Genomic DNA, 17,170 nt, shown 5'->3' with positions numbered 1-17,170 from the left:
AGTCTCTTATACCATGTTATGTCAGGAGGCTTAATAATGCAAAGACACCGTGGATGTTGTTTAACCTCTGAGAGATCTATATTCCAGCTGGAGTCACTGGAAGTACTATGTACTACATGATATGTACATCACTCTAGCCTGCTCATTAGTGTTGCAGCTGCATAGGCATATATAGTAGCAATCTGTGAGGAGTGACAGCCCCTTTGACTAATATCATTATTGAATCACTGATTCATCTACAAAGCTTAGGTATCCAGACTTTACCAGAGAGAGAGAGAGCAAGAGAGATGTCATCTTAGAATCATTTTCATCTACAGGTCCAGTGCAGCAGCCTTTAGTATTTCATTCAAAGGGTACCTCTTTCTCCCTTCACATGAACTTCTAAGACTAGGAAAAACAAAACAGATAAGGCCAATATAATCTAGTTGTAATAATATTCCACTGTGACCTCTTCCATCTCAATAGTACATTGTTCATCAACAGAGAAAAGAAACCATCCATAGGTGTTCACTTATTCAGTTTACATAAATAAATAAATACATAAATAAATAAACAAACTTGAAGAACCTGATGTAAAGTTATATATGTGATCTCATATCTGGAATAAAAATTTGGAATACCCACACAAAGAGTAGTAGTTTAGCAAGGTCAAATCTTGGACAAAAAAATCATCATAGAGGTGTTACCTTTCTTAAGGGAGAAGTCATATGGTTTCACTTGCTCCAGTACTGCACTGCATTGTTCAGTTTATCAGTTACACTTGGAAATCTGAATGACACCTCAGTATTTAGAAGCACCTAGCAGAAGGTTGTAGCTCACAAGAAAAATATTCTCATGTGCACATTTATGATGCATTGTGATTCTTGCCGTTGTTATTTATCTTTTCTGCAAAAATTGGTTCAATTACAGATTCTCCAGCATATGATGCAAAAATCTAACTTTCCATTATAAAGATTATTATTAAATTACTTAAGGCTGTCAGGTAATATATTATTAATCATATACTACCCTTACCCATCTCACCACCAGTCAAGATGGTTAACATGGTTAGTTTCCAAATTCTTTGTAAGCACAAAATTCGGAAAATGAAAATTACCCCTGTTTTACAGAAATATTACTTTCATAGGTTCATAGGATGTTACTGAACTAATAACCCTAGGGCCTTTACAACCCTAGCCATTTTATACCCATGTTCCCTAACTGACTTTAGTTAGATGGTTGTTATTCATATAGTGAGTCTATGATCAATACTGACAACCCCTGTCCATAAGGGACATTGGTGCCACCACCAGAGTGAATTTACATTCTCCCATAAATTAGAGTCTAATGGGATGGGTTAATTCCAATGTGATGATATCATTTGTTTTGTAGCCATACTGGTGGCAATCAATACCTTTCAGGGGCATGATCATCAAATGTGAAGCCATGTGCCTAACTGACTACAGCCATTTCAACATGTTGTTAATTACTGTCCTGTCTCATTGTTTTGGGAATCTAATAAGCTATGTGTAGTATATTTTTCAGGATTGTCATGAAAATATTTGTAGCAAGACTAATTTTACAACAGTAATGCTTCAAAATTATTGAGTGTCAATGATAACAAAAGCTCAGTCGCCCCCTCTGGTTATATTGCTGTTAATGAGCCATTGCAAATAGTTCTAACAAAGTCAAATAATCTGGCTAAAGTATATTGCTTCTGACAAAACATTATACTTCAGGAAGAATGATTTATTATTCTTCCACTGACAGCAGTAATGGGTGCTAAAGCACCACGATAACCTACATAAGAATGGAGCTTAACAACATTTAACCAGGAAACAAAATCTGAAGGAAAGTAAGATTTAACATGGTCTCATTTGTTTACTTTCCTTTTGGCTAGTTGTGGTAACCAAACTGATGCTGAGATATGTTGCCATGGAAGGTAATGCAGGAATGAAGATGAGAACTATTTCCAGTTGTTAACTGTGTAGAATCAGGGTAAGATTCCTTAGAGCTGGACTGGGCTAATAATTCAATCTAAGTGGACAGACAATATTTCAATACATTATTACACAAATATATTATAATGATAGTAATTTATCATAGCTAAATGCGGACTGAGACCTGTAGGTAATTTAAATTTCAACCTCATGTTTTAAATGGCACAGTTATAGCCCACTGCATTCAAGGTGTCAACCTGCAAAAATAAACACGAGCCAGATTATCTTAACTTTACTCTACCAGTTTTCACTGAGGGGCATAAATGAGTTATGTCAGAAAAAATCCAATTAAATACATATTTAATTAAAAAAATCTACCCACAAAAGAAATGCAGAAATTAAACTATCTTGATGAAGTCCAAAGAAATTAGTCAAATTTTTAATTTATTTGTGGCAATGAAATGTGAGTCAAGTCATTTCAGTAAGATCACCCCATTTTTTTAATACTGGATAAACTGGAATGTTCAGAAATAAAGGCTTCATTAACAAAATGATAACTTTTGCTTTTGACAGATTAATTCTATAGGTAAGAAAAGTAGTTTATTAGTTTCTTGAAAGAAATGAGGTAGTGAAGAGAGAACTTCAGTAACATTAAATTATCTACATTAGCTAGAAGTTTTATTAATGTTTCATTAATAACAATTAGATAGATCACATAGTTTTTGTTTATGGAATGTAGTACTGGATTAATAGCTAGTAAAAACAAGTTTTGATAAAGAGCCCAGCCTTTGTGCACTCTCATGGATTAAATATGTTACTGAATCTAGACCAGTGATATATCTAAACAATGCTTACTTTGGAGGAAAAAGCTTGAATTAGGTTTATTAAGGGAGTCAGTAAATCTGGGCATATAAGAACTTGGCTTAAATATCTCTTTTTATTGTATCAGATGTATTTGACATATAAGGAAGAAAAAACAGGTTCCAGTTAGCTGTTTATTTTTATTATTCTTGTAATATAGTAGAATGACTTGCAGAATATGGTTTATGGTAGACATTTTTCCTGATATAAAGCACAATTGATTCTGATGAATAATATTAGAGATGGTTCAGGAAATAAGCTTGTTAAGTAGCTTTACCATAAAATGTTATAGTCAGAGTTTAAAAGAACTGGTCTATAGTTAGAAAATAAAGTTTTACCTTCCTCAATTTTCTTAAGAAGAATCAACTTGGCCAAAGAAGAATTTGAATCCATGTCTAGGGGTGAAGTCTCATGATATTCCAATACTTGTGTTGCGTACAGAACTACCACCTGAATAAACTACTTATAAAATTACATTGGGAGATCATTCAGGTCAAATTTTATTTGGGCAAAACAAAATGCCTCCTGTTAATTGTGATAATACATTTAGATTCTTCAAACAATAGTTTTCTGCTATATTGTTGGATACGCTCAAGATGTTATTTGACTATATCTGAAAAGCTGAAGGGAAAATTTCAGAACACTAGTCTGAAAAAGTATATAACATTTATATAAAATGTCTGTCAGATTTGTGTTTAATCTCCCCAGACTTTGTATCATGTGTATATACATTGAACTAGAATCTGGAGTTAATATGTTATGAAAGAATGTGGCGTGTTACTCAAATATGAAATATCTTTATTTGCAACTGGCTATACAGTATTATATAATTCTCACAATACAGAGTTAAATAATTAAGTTTGTGCTTTAATGTGGGGAGTGGGGGTGGAGTTTGTAACTTAACTACCAGAAATTTTTAAACAATTTGCAGTTGATCAAGCAGTTTTTCCAATCGACTCCATATCTATAATATCTGAATGAGGCTGAAATTATTAGAAAGGGTAAGTATTTCACATTTTTATTAGTCTATAATTCCTTTATGGCCTTACAGATTCCCTCTCTATACAAAATAAAATACTTCTAAATTAAGATAAGGTATTTTTCTTTTACATTTTATAAAGTAACATGATCAGTGCATGTTCTGAAAGGAACTTTGTAAATACAATTATTTTCTTAAACCTCTGAGATAGATTAGCTGAAACAGCTACAAAGTTTAGTATAGCATGATTATTTTTTAAACTTCAATGAGTGCAACCATTTTATCTGAGATATGTAATTACCCAGAAGGTGACAAGATGAAGCAGCTGCAAGAAATCTTTTAATGAAGACAGATGACTGAGTTAGTTTAGATAAAGTGAGGAAAGGAGCAGAAGTAGAAGAGAAGGAGAGAATGATTGAGAGGGTAGGAGTAGCAATGTAGAAAGGCAGATGTTTAGATGAGATTAGTGGCTTAGTCAAACAAAATCTGACTTCTATTGTCTGACTTCTGCAAAAATCAGAAACCTGCAAAATTATTGCCACACTCAAACAATTACTGTCATTTGAGTCAGCAAAAAACTACTTAAATGATTTTTATAATATTAGAAATGTATGCTTCTCTGATGTTAAATGTATTTCTTGAAAACATGTAATACCAGCAGAAATATGAGAGAAAAATCTAAACATTTTTGTCGCTTAATTTGTTAGATTAAGTCATTCATAGTTATAGATACTACATTTATTAATCATTATCTTTGCAGCATTAGGGAACACATTTACCCAAAAAGATAAATAACAATGTCCAGATAAGACTTTATCGACCTGTTGGAGAATCTGCTCCAATGACCTTGAGTTTATGGCAGAAAGTACATAGCTAATACTTTGGACTTGGTTTCTTTAACAGATGTGAACATCAGCACTGGGTCTTTGTCGTAAACTAGCAGGACTGCATGAAAGAAAAAAATTGGTCAATATATACTTCTGCATAAATGACCTGCCTGGATCATATCCAACTTTGGGAGAAAAATTCTATAGGCCAAATCATTTTATACACAATATAGTGCTATCAATGAAGTCTTTCCCAATCTCAGAGAATAGCTCTGAAATAGTTAACCGAAAGAAGGCTGAATGGTCCATGAGTTGAATAATTTGCAAAATCCTTAGATTTGTTCTACACACTCTAAATTTTAGCTGTAAAGTTCCATCCTGAAGGCTCTGAGCCTAGGATTTTAGCTTGGAATTATCAAGAAACTATAGTTCATATTTTATAGGCATTTCACCCAATTTTCCAACTAAATTTTTTTTCTGTGGAAACTCATATATGCTCTTTTTGTTGTATGATTTACATCCTTAAAGATTTTACTTCTTCAACAGAGTGAACATTTAAACTACAGCCCCTGATTATTCCAGCTGTTTATTTAATCTGTTCTTTAATGAATCCAGCATTCTTCCTACTCTCCTTTTCCACCTTCCCAATGACAATTTTTCCATCTGTCCTATGTCTATGTGTATTTCCTTTCCACCACTCACTCTGGTATTTTCTCTATGGGTTCTCAACCCTCTCCATGACAAAATGTTTTCATAGAGACAAGGAATAGTTGGCCACTAAAATCTGATGCTTGTGCCTTCACCTCTCCCTCAATTATTCCTGTTCAGAATAACTTTTTTACATCTCCCTGAGATGATCTTGTGCACCCAGATTATGTGCCCTCCTGTCTCTTCTTTTCTCTTGTAAAATGAGAAGACTGTTAGCTCCATTAGTCTGTGGTCATATCCATTCTCTGCAATTTAATGTACCCTTCTGATAGCTTTCCTTTAAAGTCCTTTTATCAGAATTATATCTTAGTCCTTGTATGGACTCTAAAACTGCAGTGCAAGCATTATCCCATTGCCTCTAGAGCCCATTTCTCAAAGGATACACCGGGCTTTCTTTTACCTACTGTAACAACTCTTTTTATTATCTTCATGACATTCCAGATCCTTTTCCTGTTTTTTTTTTTTTTACATCAGTTCCATTCACCTAACTGATACTGTACAGGAGAGATGGTAATAGGCACATGTACAGTACTTTGCATGTGCCTGCACTGAACCTTAAGATCCATCTTGCTAAATCCTTCCTTAAACTACTTCCCCATCCTCAACTCTGTACCTCTAACCTTGTGTGATCCCCATGCCTCTAACCTTTTCTGAATCGAGTGCCTCTAACCTTGTGTGATCAGAGAATGAGTTAATTCTTTTCTCTACTTGGGTAGGTATCACTGAAATTAGCACAGTGAAGATTACTGGACCTTGGATCAACCCAATGCAGTACTCTAGTAGTTAAAAACCTTATTTCTGATATTGTCTTCCTCACCACAACACCCCTGAGCCCTACCATATAGCTATACAGTGATCTGTTTATCTTTATCTTATCACAGATTCCCCCATTTTTTCCCTTAACAATGTCCTGTGCAAGACTGTGAGTGCAGCACCACTCAAAAGAGACTGTGAGTGCAGGACCACTCCAAAGTTTTTTTGAAGTCCAGGTACTCTACATCTACTGGAACTATCTTGTCAAGTTCTCCTGAGATGCACTCATAAAACCGGGTCAGGTTTGTCTAACAGAACCTTTCTACCTTGGATCTAATGTAGCTTGCTGTCCTGGAGATGGCTGCTCTTGAGGGAAGTAATTGGCTTTTCCCCTAGTGTTTCCCTCCATGACTCCTCCTACCACTGTTGTTTTGGCTAAAAGCCCATAATTCTTGGGATTTTTCTTAATCCCTGTTCCACAGGAAACTATAGTTACCCTCTTCTACAGGTTACTATAGTTACTACTTCCACTCCTCAAACACTTCTGCAGTGGCTGGTAGCTAGATCTGCTGCAAGTCTCATTCAGGGGACACACTGGCCACAGTCCTGAGGATCATGGGAGTCACTTCACCTGATCCCCATCCTTTATCTTTCCTTTCGGTATTCCCTCTTCATCTTCATGACTGCCTGTTGCTGTCCCCCTTCTACTACACCTCCCTCTCATTATGGCACATTATCCTTGTTTACCTTTCTACAGACTGATGTGGATAATTCACTGAATATTGCTCCTCTTTTTTTTCAATCTTCTTTGATCCTGTCTTCATCTTTGCTCAGCTTGCCCAAGTCTGTCCCTCCCTTACTTTTTTTTATATATGCCTAAGGAGACATTTTTCTCCTTTACCCTTTCTGTTAACTCCTTTCAGTAAATTCTTTGGCTATCCCTATCTCCTCTGATGCCTTTTTGTTTCCTTCCTTCTATTGTCACTCATCCTGCTTTTCACTTCATCACTTCTACCTTTTTTGCTCGTTTAGGCATTCTACTTTTTTCATTTGTTTCCATCTTCCTCAAACTCTTATCCAGAGCATAAACTCTGCAACTTTGACTCATTCTGATGATGTTTTCTCTCATGTCATCCCCAGTACCCCCATATCATATTTAATTCTCTCTCTCTCTCTCTTGATTCATTATAAGCCCCTCCCCTAAACATTTCATATCATTGTTGTAGTTGAAATCATATCATTAACCTTGCTTTGAACTACACATCAGTATGATCAATGTTGCTTTATGGTCTCTGTCAAAGTATTCAAGAAGAATTCAGAACTGTAACAAATTATGTCTTTTGTAAGGGTACCAAAACCAATGGACATGGTGCAGGGTATTTATTTAAGATGCATGCCAGGTGCATCATGGGTTATCAAGTACAACCCTGTCAATGTGGTGATATTTCGTACAAAGCAGTATCTTGAGACCTGTTACTTGGCCAAATATGCTAACTGGAAACAAACAAATCACTGTGTGGTGCATGCTTTTACAGACTAGGTCACATGAGAGAATATGCAGATAATAATGACTAAGTGTGGTACATAGAAGCTTATACTGTACAGAATGAGCTCTTTACAAAGATGCACCTAACAGAATATGCCCATTAAATCTTTATTCTTCTAACTCTGTGAATTCTAGCCTACTCACTACTTTTACTACTAGCTTACATTTAAGCTATTGCCTGCAACACCTGCATTATGCATAATGTGAGACCTAAGTCACTTATTTTGTGGTTGCTTAGAAGTCTTGCTACAAGATGAAAGCGCTAATCTTTGTGGTGTTAAAAAGATTTGTCTCCATTGGTGGCCTGGATCTCTATTTTACTGTGTTTGCCAAGTTTTTACCTTTTAATTGTGTGCTATCCATCTATGATTCCTCGAGGTGACAGTTTTATTAATTAGTGGCAGACTCCTTACGACTGGTTGAATTTGAAGTGGATAAGGTCACAACTCATTACTCCCATTTGGTTGAGCTGCGGCTTGTCAAGGGCTGATTCTCAGTGACAGTCATTGCTGGCATTGGTTCTACCACATGTCTGTCAGTGATTCACTATGTTCTTCTATCCACACTAGTCTGACTGTGGACCTAGTATATATGAGTAAGAGTAAAAATCCCTACATGGGAAATGAGCCCAGGAGGAGCTTGTCCCCCATAATTGCTTTTACTTTTGTTTGTTACATCTGGTTAAAGCTATGACTGTTTGTTTGGTCTGCCTGTAGTTTATGTCTGGAACCATACCTGCTACACACTAGAAAACACAATAGAAACATCAGATGTGCACTTCCATTATATCCACCATGAATGCTGCAAAGCAAAACAAAATAAAATTAAACTGTAGCCTGGGGCTAGGGCCTCATCAGCTATTTTCTGTTTTACCCAAATTACATCAATAGTGTTATGCTAAATGGTCATAGTAGCTAAAAATATTCCACTGTAAATGGAGAATATGTGCTGGCCAGTACAGGCTACAAATATTTTTGCCACTAATAATTTTTGTATGATTAGTACTTAACCACAGACATCATTTTAATTCTTGAGTGCAAGATGTCCTGTATGTTTGTGATTGCAATGTTTGTGCATTTAATTATTCCCTGTAGTGCTGATCTCTGCATATTTATGTTAAAAGACACTCAGCTGAGCTGCCTTGTCTGAACTTTTTTAAGACAAAACATAAGCCACAAAGGCAACAGAAAATTTAGAGTAATAAGTCAACCAACGTATTTTTAAAAGCCAGATGCAACCACAGCACCATAAGAAAACCCATGCAAGTAAGCTACAAACATGCAAATTTGACAAAGATATGACCAGAGTTTAGAAATCAGCCCATGTTTCAGGCCTTGATTTGACATATCACAAGCAGTAGTCATATTTGTAAATAGAACATCAGACTCTGAAAGCCTTTCAGTTACTGAGTAATATCTTGTCATGCAGCATAATGGTGCACCGCTTAAAACAACCTGTACTAAATGCTATAACGGGCAGTCATTCATATCACTGAGTCATGGAAATGTGAATGTCACATTTCCAGGAAAAAATATTTGAATGGATCAATGATGATTTTGTGATAAGAAAAATAGTAAGGGATTGTGGGGAGAAAGGCTTCCCTGCATGTGGATGGCTAAAGCTTTCTAGTGTTGTTAATATATTTGGTCTTGGAATTATGAAAGTGAAAGTCCTGAGGCACAGTGAAATATACCCAATCCACTAAGATACGTAACAGCTATGGGGAAGTTCAGTGATAGAGACTTAGTCTGTAACATTAATATATGTAACAGCTATGGGGAAGGGCAGTGATAGAGACTTAGTCTGTAACATTAATATATGTAACAGCTATGGGGAAGGGCAGTGATAGTGACTTAGTCTTCAAAATCTGTTTTTGAGAAATTTCACATAATCAAGCCACTCTGGATAAATTTATTGATATTCTGCCAAATGAATAAAAACATTTGACTAAAAGTAGCCCAGAATTGTAGTTTTCAGTTAAATATTAATACTCAGCAATGGAGTGGATGTTATCCAGACATTCCATCTGTGATTTCACTGGTGGTCCAGGTATAGACACCTTTAAATAACTTGTTACTACAACTCATTGCACTGCAGTTTTACATTTGAAGGGGTCTTACACAACACTTCCCTGAAGTTCTAAAACCCAGCCACTTATTTATTAATCTGTCATAAGATCATATATTTTGCTGCTAATACTTAAGAATGGTATGTTTGTTTTAGCTGTACAAAAGCAAATGCATTCCGTTATTTCTGTATTGTACCATGTACTATGATTGTTTGCATAAGCTGTTTCTTTGAAGATTTTCTCTAACAGCCTCTATTGAAAAAGGGGTCCCAACCCATGTTAACTTTATAATAATCAAAACAAAACAAATATAAATAATCAGACAATTTTTTCTCAGCAGCTTCCTAGAATGCTGTCTTCTCCATAAGGTGATGTAAAATTTATGTACCCTCTTATTCATCTGCTGCTTTATTCATGTAACTATTTTAACTTCAGAAGTTTAATTCATCATACAAGCTGCTTGTTTACAAGCCATTATAACTAAACTTGTTGAATCTGCTAACCTATAATTACTCTGAAACCTGTATTACCCTACAAACTGTTACTGTTATTAATACGTCTTACCTGGACATCCATCGTCTTAAGATATGTTATGTTACAATATGTTACTGTTGTGTTGCATCTTCACATATATATATGTCAGTCTTATTTCTCAATTCAGCTGTACAGCATGCTGTCAACTTGAACATATGTGACTTATAACCACCTGGACTTAATAATGGTTATCGGCATTTATGCATATTAATTTATATGATCTGCTGTGGCGACCCCTAACGGGAACAGCTGAAAGATGATAATGATGATGATGAATTTATGCATTCATATGGTTCAAGTAGTACTGAAAAGTACAGCGCATTCTATGGGAATTTTCAGCTTATGACAAACTTAACTTATGATGATGTCATCAACATAGAACCCTGTTGTAAGTCAAGGACCTGCTGTATACTATTTTCTAACTGCCTTAAGAAATATGGAGCTTTTGTTTCAGGCCTTATCTGGAAATAGGCTATAGTCGTCCCAGTTAACAAATGCAAATAAATAAATAAATACATGCAAATTTACATACATGAAGAGACAGATGCATACATAAATATCCTAATGACACACCTACTGAATTAGAATATCATCAGCATTACATATGTATTTGTTCTTTCCATGATCTTTTTTTGCACTGAATTTTCACTTCGCAACATGAGAACTCTAGCACAAACTGCATTGCCTATTACAATTAAATTTGGTAGAGTGCAAGATAAAATCGTTACTTTGACTTGCTATATACAAGCATCCTAAATAAATCCTAGACTTTTGAGCTTTACTTTGCAAACTTCATGGGAAGTAACATTACAATCATTTTGATAGCAATGTTAAATTAGTTAGCCAATTACTTGTGGTAATATAAAACAAATGTTTGCTGTATAATAAAATAATTCATTTTGCACTAGCATTCTACCTCTTTCTGATAGTGTACTTTTTAAAATGACTGAAAATAATACACTAGAAAGAATGCAATAAAACTGAGTGCTAGAACAACTTCTTATTCAGATTACAGTTTCAGGTGGACTAGTTTCATGGGCACTGCATTATTTCCCTCATAATTAAAACAGGGGCAGAAGTAAGGATAGATTCTCTCAGTAAATTTGTCAGTAAAGGTGTAGATATGGGACATGTTGTCAGCATTAGACAATGACACCTCTCCCCCTTCATAGTCCAGGTACACTCCAATCCGCTGGGGTTTCACAGTGAGGTTTAAATCCACGGATGATGAATCTTCAGCTATGTACTTATTCCCATTCCTCAGCATCATAATCCAATATCCATGCTTTGCATTCATTTCAAAGCATCCCTTCCTGTTGCTGGATTGTCTGGTGACACCCACATCCCATTCAGTCTTGTTTTTCACCTCCACCTCCCAGTAATGTCGCCCTGAATTGAAGCCCTCTTTCCCAAGTACACTGATGTAATAATCAAATCGCTTAGGACTGTCAGAGAGATCCTGTCTAACGCTATCATATCTCACACTTGTCAGGTCCTTAGATAGAATGAGCTTAGCGTGTGCTGTGTCAGGATCCAGGGTCAGAGGTGATGGAACTGTAAAATAAAAATTTTGGTTACATCATCTCATAGTAATCATCTAACACATTTCAAGGTTTCAACAAAGCATTCAAATATATACTATATTAAGGAAATTTGATGACTCCCAAAAATAAAAAATAAAAAATAGTTGAGACCTAACCAGTTTTATTTTTGTCAGGGTTCCCACTCCTGCAGATTGGTCTCTACATCTGTTGCAGCTTGACTACCCCATCAGCCTGCAGTCATCATCAGTACACTGAGAATTCTGTGATCTAGTTCTAACCATGACAGCTGAAGTTGCCAGCTCACTTTACTGGCAATGTGAGATGCCACTGGAGGCAATGAGAAAGCCGGGGAACTAAGAAGATTACTTATATTTTAGCCCCATCTCCCTTCATGTGTCCACTGATGTCTAGGTGTCGGTATGCATGGGCTGTTGTGATGCATGTCTGCATTTCCCTATGTGATGGAGGGGGGGGGTCTATGTCTAGTGATCTAAACCCCACTTACCCAACTTTCTTAAGACTGAGACTACATCACCAAAACCACATTTAAATGAACACTTGCATCACTGACTGAAAACTCCAGGTAAGTAACCACTTGTCCGCACCACAAAATAAAATATAAACTGAAGCAAATTACATCCACCTATGTGGGGGGGGGGGCTTTGCCTCCACACCCCCCATGAGAGGGGCTGTGGTCTCCACACCTCCCTAACTAAATATACCAACTCTGAGATCGCACCACAGTGGGGAAAGAGGCAGAGTTCACCATGGTGGCTAAGTGGTTACTTACCTGGAGTTTTCAGTTAGTGATCTGACGGTTCGTTCAAATGTTGTGTCTGTGAAGTTGTCTCGGTCTTAAGAAGGTCAGGTAAGTGGGATTTCAATCATTAGAAGTAGACCTTTGATGGGATAAGGTGGCAATTTATCCACTGAAGACAAATACTTCAATGGATCCCCATTCAACACCAGGAATTGTACTGAAGAAAGTGTCTCTTGAGCACACACCTATTCTTGAAGAAAGGTGAGCAGGCTGAGCTATGTCACTCCTCTCCTTTCCCGGACAAACTCCACCAGGTGTTCAAGCTGCTAATCAAACAGGAATTACCTGAGTTGCAACTAGGGCTTTACCTCCATATACTAATATATCTGATAAGGGCTAATCAGACTTTGGCACTATGCCATCACTAAGACACAAACAGTGCACACTATGTCAATCAGTTGCAATTTAATGTCTCTGGAAACTTGACACTTGGAGCTTTGCATATGTAGCATATTGCAGTGCTTACATGACAAAACCACACTGACATACATGGCAGCAAAAACATTTAAGAAATTATACAGGATTAGTTATTTTACATTCTGTTTCTCATGACATTCCTGCACATTGATTTGTGAAAGAAAGTTTAATTCTTACATAGATGTAGAGACCAACAAATGTAAAATAAAATAAAATAAAATAAAATTATAATGGTGATGAAAAATAACTATCACCCTCCATGGTTTCCAGCAATTCAATACTGTTATTGGCCAATGAAAGTCTGGTCAGCTCATATCTTGTTTAACTTCTTTCATCACTTAGCAAAAAGAGTACAGGTTTAATTCATTTTAATAAAAAAACAGTAAAATTATATAATGCCCTTATTATGAACTACAATGCTTCTTCACAAAAAGGTAATATGTGGACGTGTCCTTAAACTGATAGGAATGGCTACCACAGTTGGTTTTAACTTAAAAGCCATAATGTTTTGCACAGTAATTTTACACATTTCATTAGCCAGTTTTTTTTCCAGAATATAAACGTCCAAAACAATAAGATACAATTAAAGAGTGGTACTCACAGCTCAAGGTTTGTATTTGAGTAGCAGTTGTTGGCTCAGAGCATGGCTATGAATATAAGTTGATATATGGAGTGCAAGCTATCTGCAATGATTATAGAAATATGAAAGCCTGAGCAAAGAAACACACACTTTCTATAATGATATACAATGGTAAAAATAATGATAAGTTATTTGTGAATTAATTAATTATTGTGCAAAATCTCGACTGACATCAGATTTTTTTTAAGTTGTAGATGAATGAGGCAATATGCAAGCCCACTTGAATTAATTGAGTTACTTAAGACAACCAGCAATCAGTGCAGCTTTATAGAATTAATCAAAAAAAAAAATAAATAGGAATTTATGCATTTTCTGTATGGATGTCCTTATGTAGAAACCTTGACTGGTTCTTTGAAAGGTGGGAAAGGGGCGGATAATAAAGATGGAAATGGGGCGACACAAGACATGAGACACACTCATGGAAAACATTAAGAAGGTGGTGCCGGAGAAGGTGGGAGAAGAGGGTACAATGTTTTTGGCAGGGGTGCAGACCTGTTATTTTTCATTTTTTTTTTTATGTGAGTGGGAAGTTGGGCAGAAAAGTAGGGTAGAGTATACAGAAGAGAGGGTTATGGAAGGAGGGAGGTGAAGAGGAGGTAACACAAAGCCCACCATGGTCTGAAGGGCCTTAAATATTTCCAGTGCCTTATGACAAGCCCTGATGACAATGGGCAGAAGCCTCTGGTGGTTTGGTGGTCAGCACCTACTGAAGAAGGTCCTGCCTGGGTCTGTCCACTATCTGCTCCCCCACATAATGACTAGATCCCGAAGCTCATGCCTTTCATGGTTTTCCTGGCTTCACCATGATAGATGCCTACAGGACCAGAGCCACCATTTGACTTTGAGAGAGCACGCAGAGAAAGATCTAGAATACTCCCTGATTTGTGAGAAATGTGAATGGGTTGCGCCGGTATCCCTGGACGTGTAGATAAAGGAACATAAATGGGAGAGAAAAGCAAAAAAGAAATGTGAAGTAATGCATAATACAATTTAAAAAAAAAGACAGAGAGGGAAAGTAAAAAGAGAAAATGGAGACAGTAAATTGACGCCCAACCTTCCACAGAAGGCACACGTGCACACACACACACACACACACACACACACACACACACACACACACACACACACACACACACACACACACACACACACACACACACACACAGACACACACACACACACACACACACACACACACACACTCATGCCTAGGGCCAGTTTAGAGTGTCCAATCCACCTAGAACATGTCTTGGGATGTGGGAGGAAACCGGAGCACCCGGAGGAAACCCACACGACCACAGGGAGGACATGCAGACTCTGCACAGAAGGTACCACAGCTGAGAATTGAACCAGAGAACCTCTTGCTGTGAGGTGACAACGATAACCGCTGCCACCCACGGCACTAATGAGGATGCCACAGGCATAATCAGAGGTGATGTGGACACGGGTAATTCCTCACCTCAGCAGCAACCTAAGCCATCTATTCAAGAAGGTTAGTGCAATCCTCATGAAATGTGGCATTCTGATAATTAATGCAGAGGTTAACTGGTTGCATGTAAATTCCTGACAATTCTTATCAACAGGTGAAGCCTCAACTTCTGCCTATCATGAAACTGTTCTGCAAGTGCATGGTAAGTGTCCCGTACACCTTGTTGTTCATTACTGTGCACAAAGGATACATTGACAATGTCAATAATTACTCCTTCACAGGGTCAGCAGCAGAAATGTGCAGTTCCCCTATACCAGCACATCTGGAAGATGTCAACAGAAGTATGGGTGTTGATGACGATGACATAACAGTTATATCTGCAACACAACATGAGGACAGTGGCACACAGTCACCAAATTTAATGGCAGTATCACACATATCATAGCAGGTACATAACTGCAGGAAGTAATACAGGGTCACACAGACAAGTAGAAGAGGACAATACAGGGACATTACCAGTGTACATCAACACCACTGTTTCCTCAACCACAGGAACACCTTCCTGAGAATGGTACAGTTTCAGAAGTAGCAATGTCAACTGTAAAACCTGTGTAAGGGGGTAACAGGTGCAGGCACATGTCACAACTACTACTAGACACACAATTCACAACTACTACTAGACACACAAAAAGCATTGGCTGCCCAGTAGCAGATGTCCCAATATATTGTTTCTTCTCAGTCCACTGCCACAGAGAGTCAGGTAGAGACAGTGAGAGTACTGCAGCATATACATGACAATTTCATCCAGTAGATGGAAATGACAAAGAGCATGGATAATACCACAGTCACACCCATGCTTAGTATGGTGGCACACTCAGCAACCATGTCTACCTCCATGTTACACTTATCAGGAACTACCAGACTCAAGTAGGAAGCACTAGTCGATGGAGACTGGGACAGTTTACTGTCCGGACATGTGAGGGCATAGCAGGCCACACACCACATGAGTGTCTCTAAAGTAGTAGAAGAAATGAAGGGGAGGAGTTAACACATCTACACTTAACAGAACCTCCTAGTTGAGGTCTCATTCACACAGCACTGTGAGATAAGTATATATAGGATCACCTGTACCTCGTATGTCAGGTAATCATAGTAAGTCAGCATCAAGTTCATATGGTAGCGTTTTCTCATGATCAAACCCACCATCTCATTCCCTATCCTTAGGAGAAATTGTGTATGACACGTTTGACCTTGACCTACTCTAGGTCAGGGTGCACAGTGCAAGTAATGAAAATATCACATGTGATAATACATTAGCATGTGTTTCACCACAGCAATGCTATTGTGTAAAATAAAAGCATATGTCTTAAAAAAAAAAAAGTGAGAGATTTTAGACTGCGATGTAGACCAGTGTTATGGGCCCATTTAGCAGCATGGCTTTGACTTGAAATGCCTACAAGAAGAAGAAATAAAAAAGAACAAAAATGTAAAAACAGGAGGGGGCTGTGAATACCACAATGGGGAACAATATTAAGGGCCTACTCAGCAGCATGTGTTTGACTTCTGTAATGTTAATGATAAGAATATAAACGGTAAGATAATATAAACAAACAAAAAAATAAACAAAACTGGGGAGGGTAGCTGCAGACTTCCATACATATCAGTATTAAGGGCCTAACACCTAGAGGAAATGAATGATTATAGGAGTAAAGCAAGTCCTACCAGCATCATTAGCACTGTTGCCACTTCACCCTTGGCACTATACAAATGATGACTGCTATTAGTTCTGTAGACACCAGGGTTGGTGTTGGTTATAGAATGAATTAATGTGATGTCCAGTACCTTAACAGTAAGACATTATTTCTAATGTATTAGAAGATGATTACAGAATAGTAGAACACAGCATCATAAATGTTATTCAGTTTTCCTTTCCAGTAGAAGGAAGGTCCTCATAAAAACTGCATTGTGAAATACAACAATACAAGTTGCAATATATAAATTTACTCAGCCATGTACTGCAATACACATATGATCAAGTAATGTACAGTCTAGCTGAAACAATACCTGCATCTTTCACTACAAACTCTTCAGAAAAAAAAAAACATGCAGCAATACAGTATAAAAC

General features: G+C 37.1%; 1 protein-coding gene across 1 annotated transcript in view; it reads right to left on the bottom strand.

The window, feature by feature from the left end:
* Positions 1 to 2,331: 2,331 nt before the first annotated feature.
* Positions 2,332 to 17,170, bottom strand: part of LOC122813669 (zinc-binding protein A33-like) — a 326,949-nt gene continuing 312,110 nt past the window's right edge. The window contains exon 6 of the mRNA XM_044086109.1: positions 2,332 to 11,749. Coding sequence (XP_043942044.1) covers positions 11,205 to 11,749 — 545 coding nt within the window. The 3' untranslated portion in view covers positions 2,332 to 11,204. The remainder of the gene's footprint in view (positions 11,750 to 17,170) is intronic.

The sequence above is a fragment of the Protopterus annectens genome, chromosome 10.part0 (assembly GCF_019279795.1).
Source record: "Protopterus annectens isolate FY-2018-M chromosome 10.part0, PAN1.0, whole genome shotgun sequence".
Lineage (NCBI taxonomy): Eukaryota > Metazoa > Chordata > Ceratodontiformes > Protopteridae > Protopterus > Protopterus annectens.
This window is presented reverse-complemented; position numbering and strand designations above follow the sequence as displayed.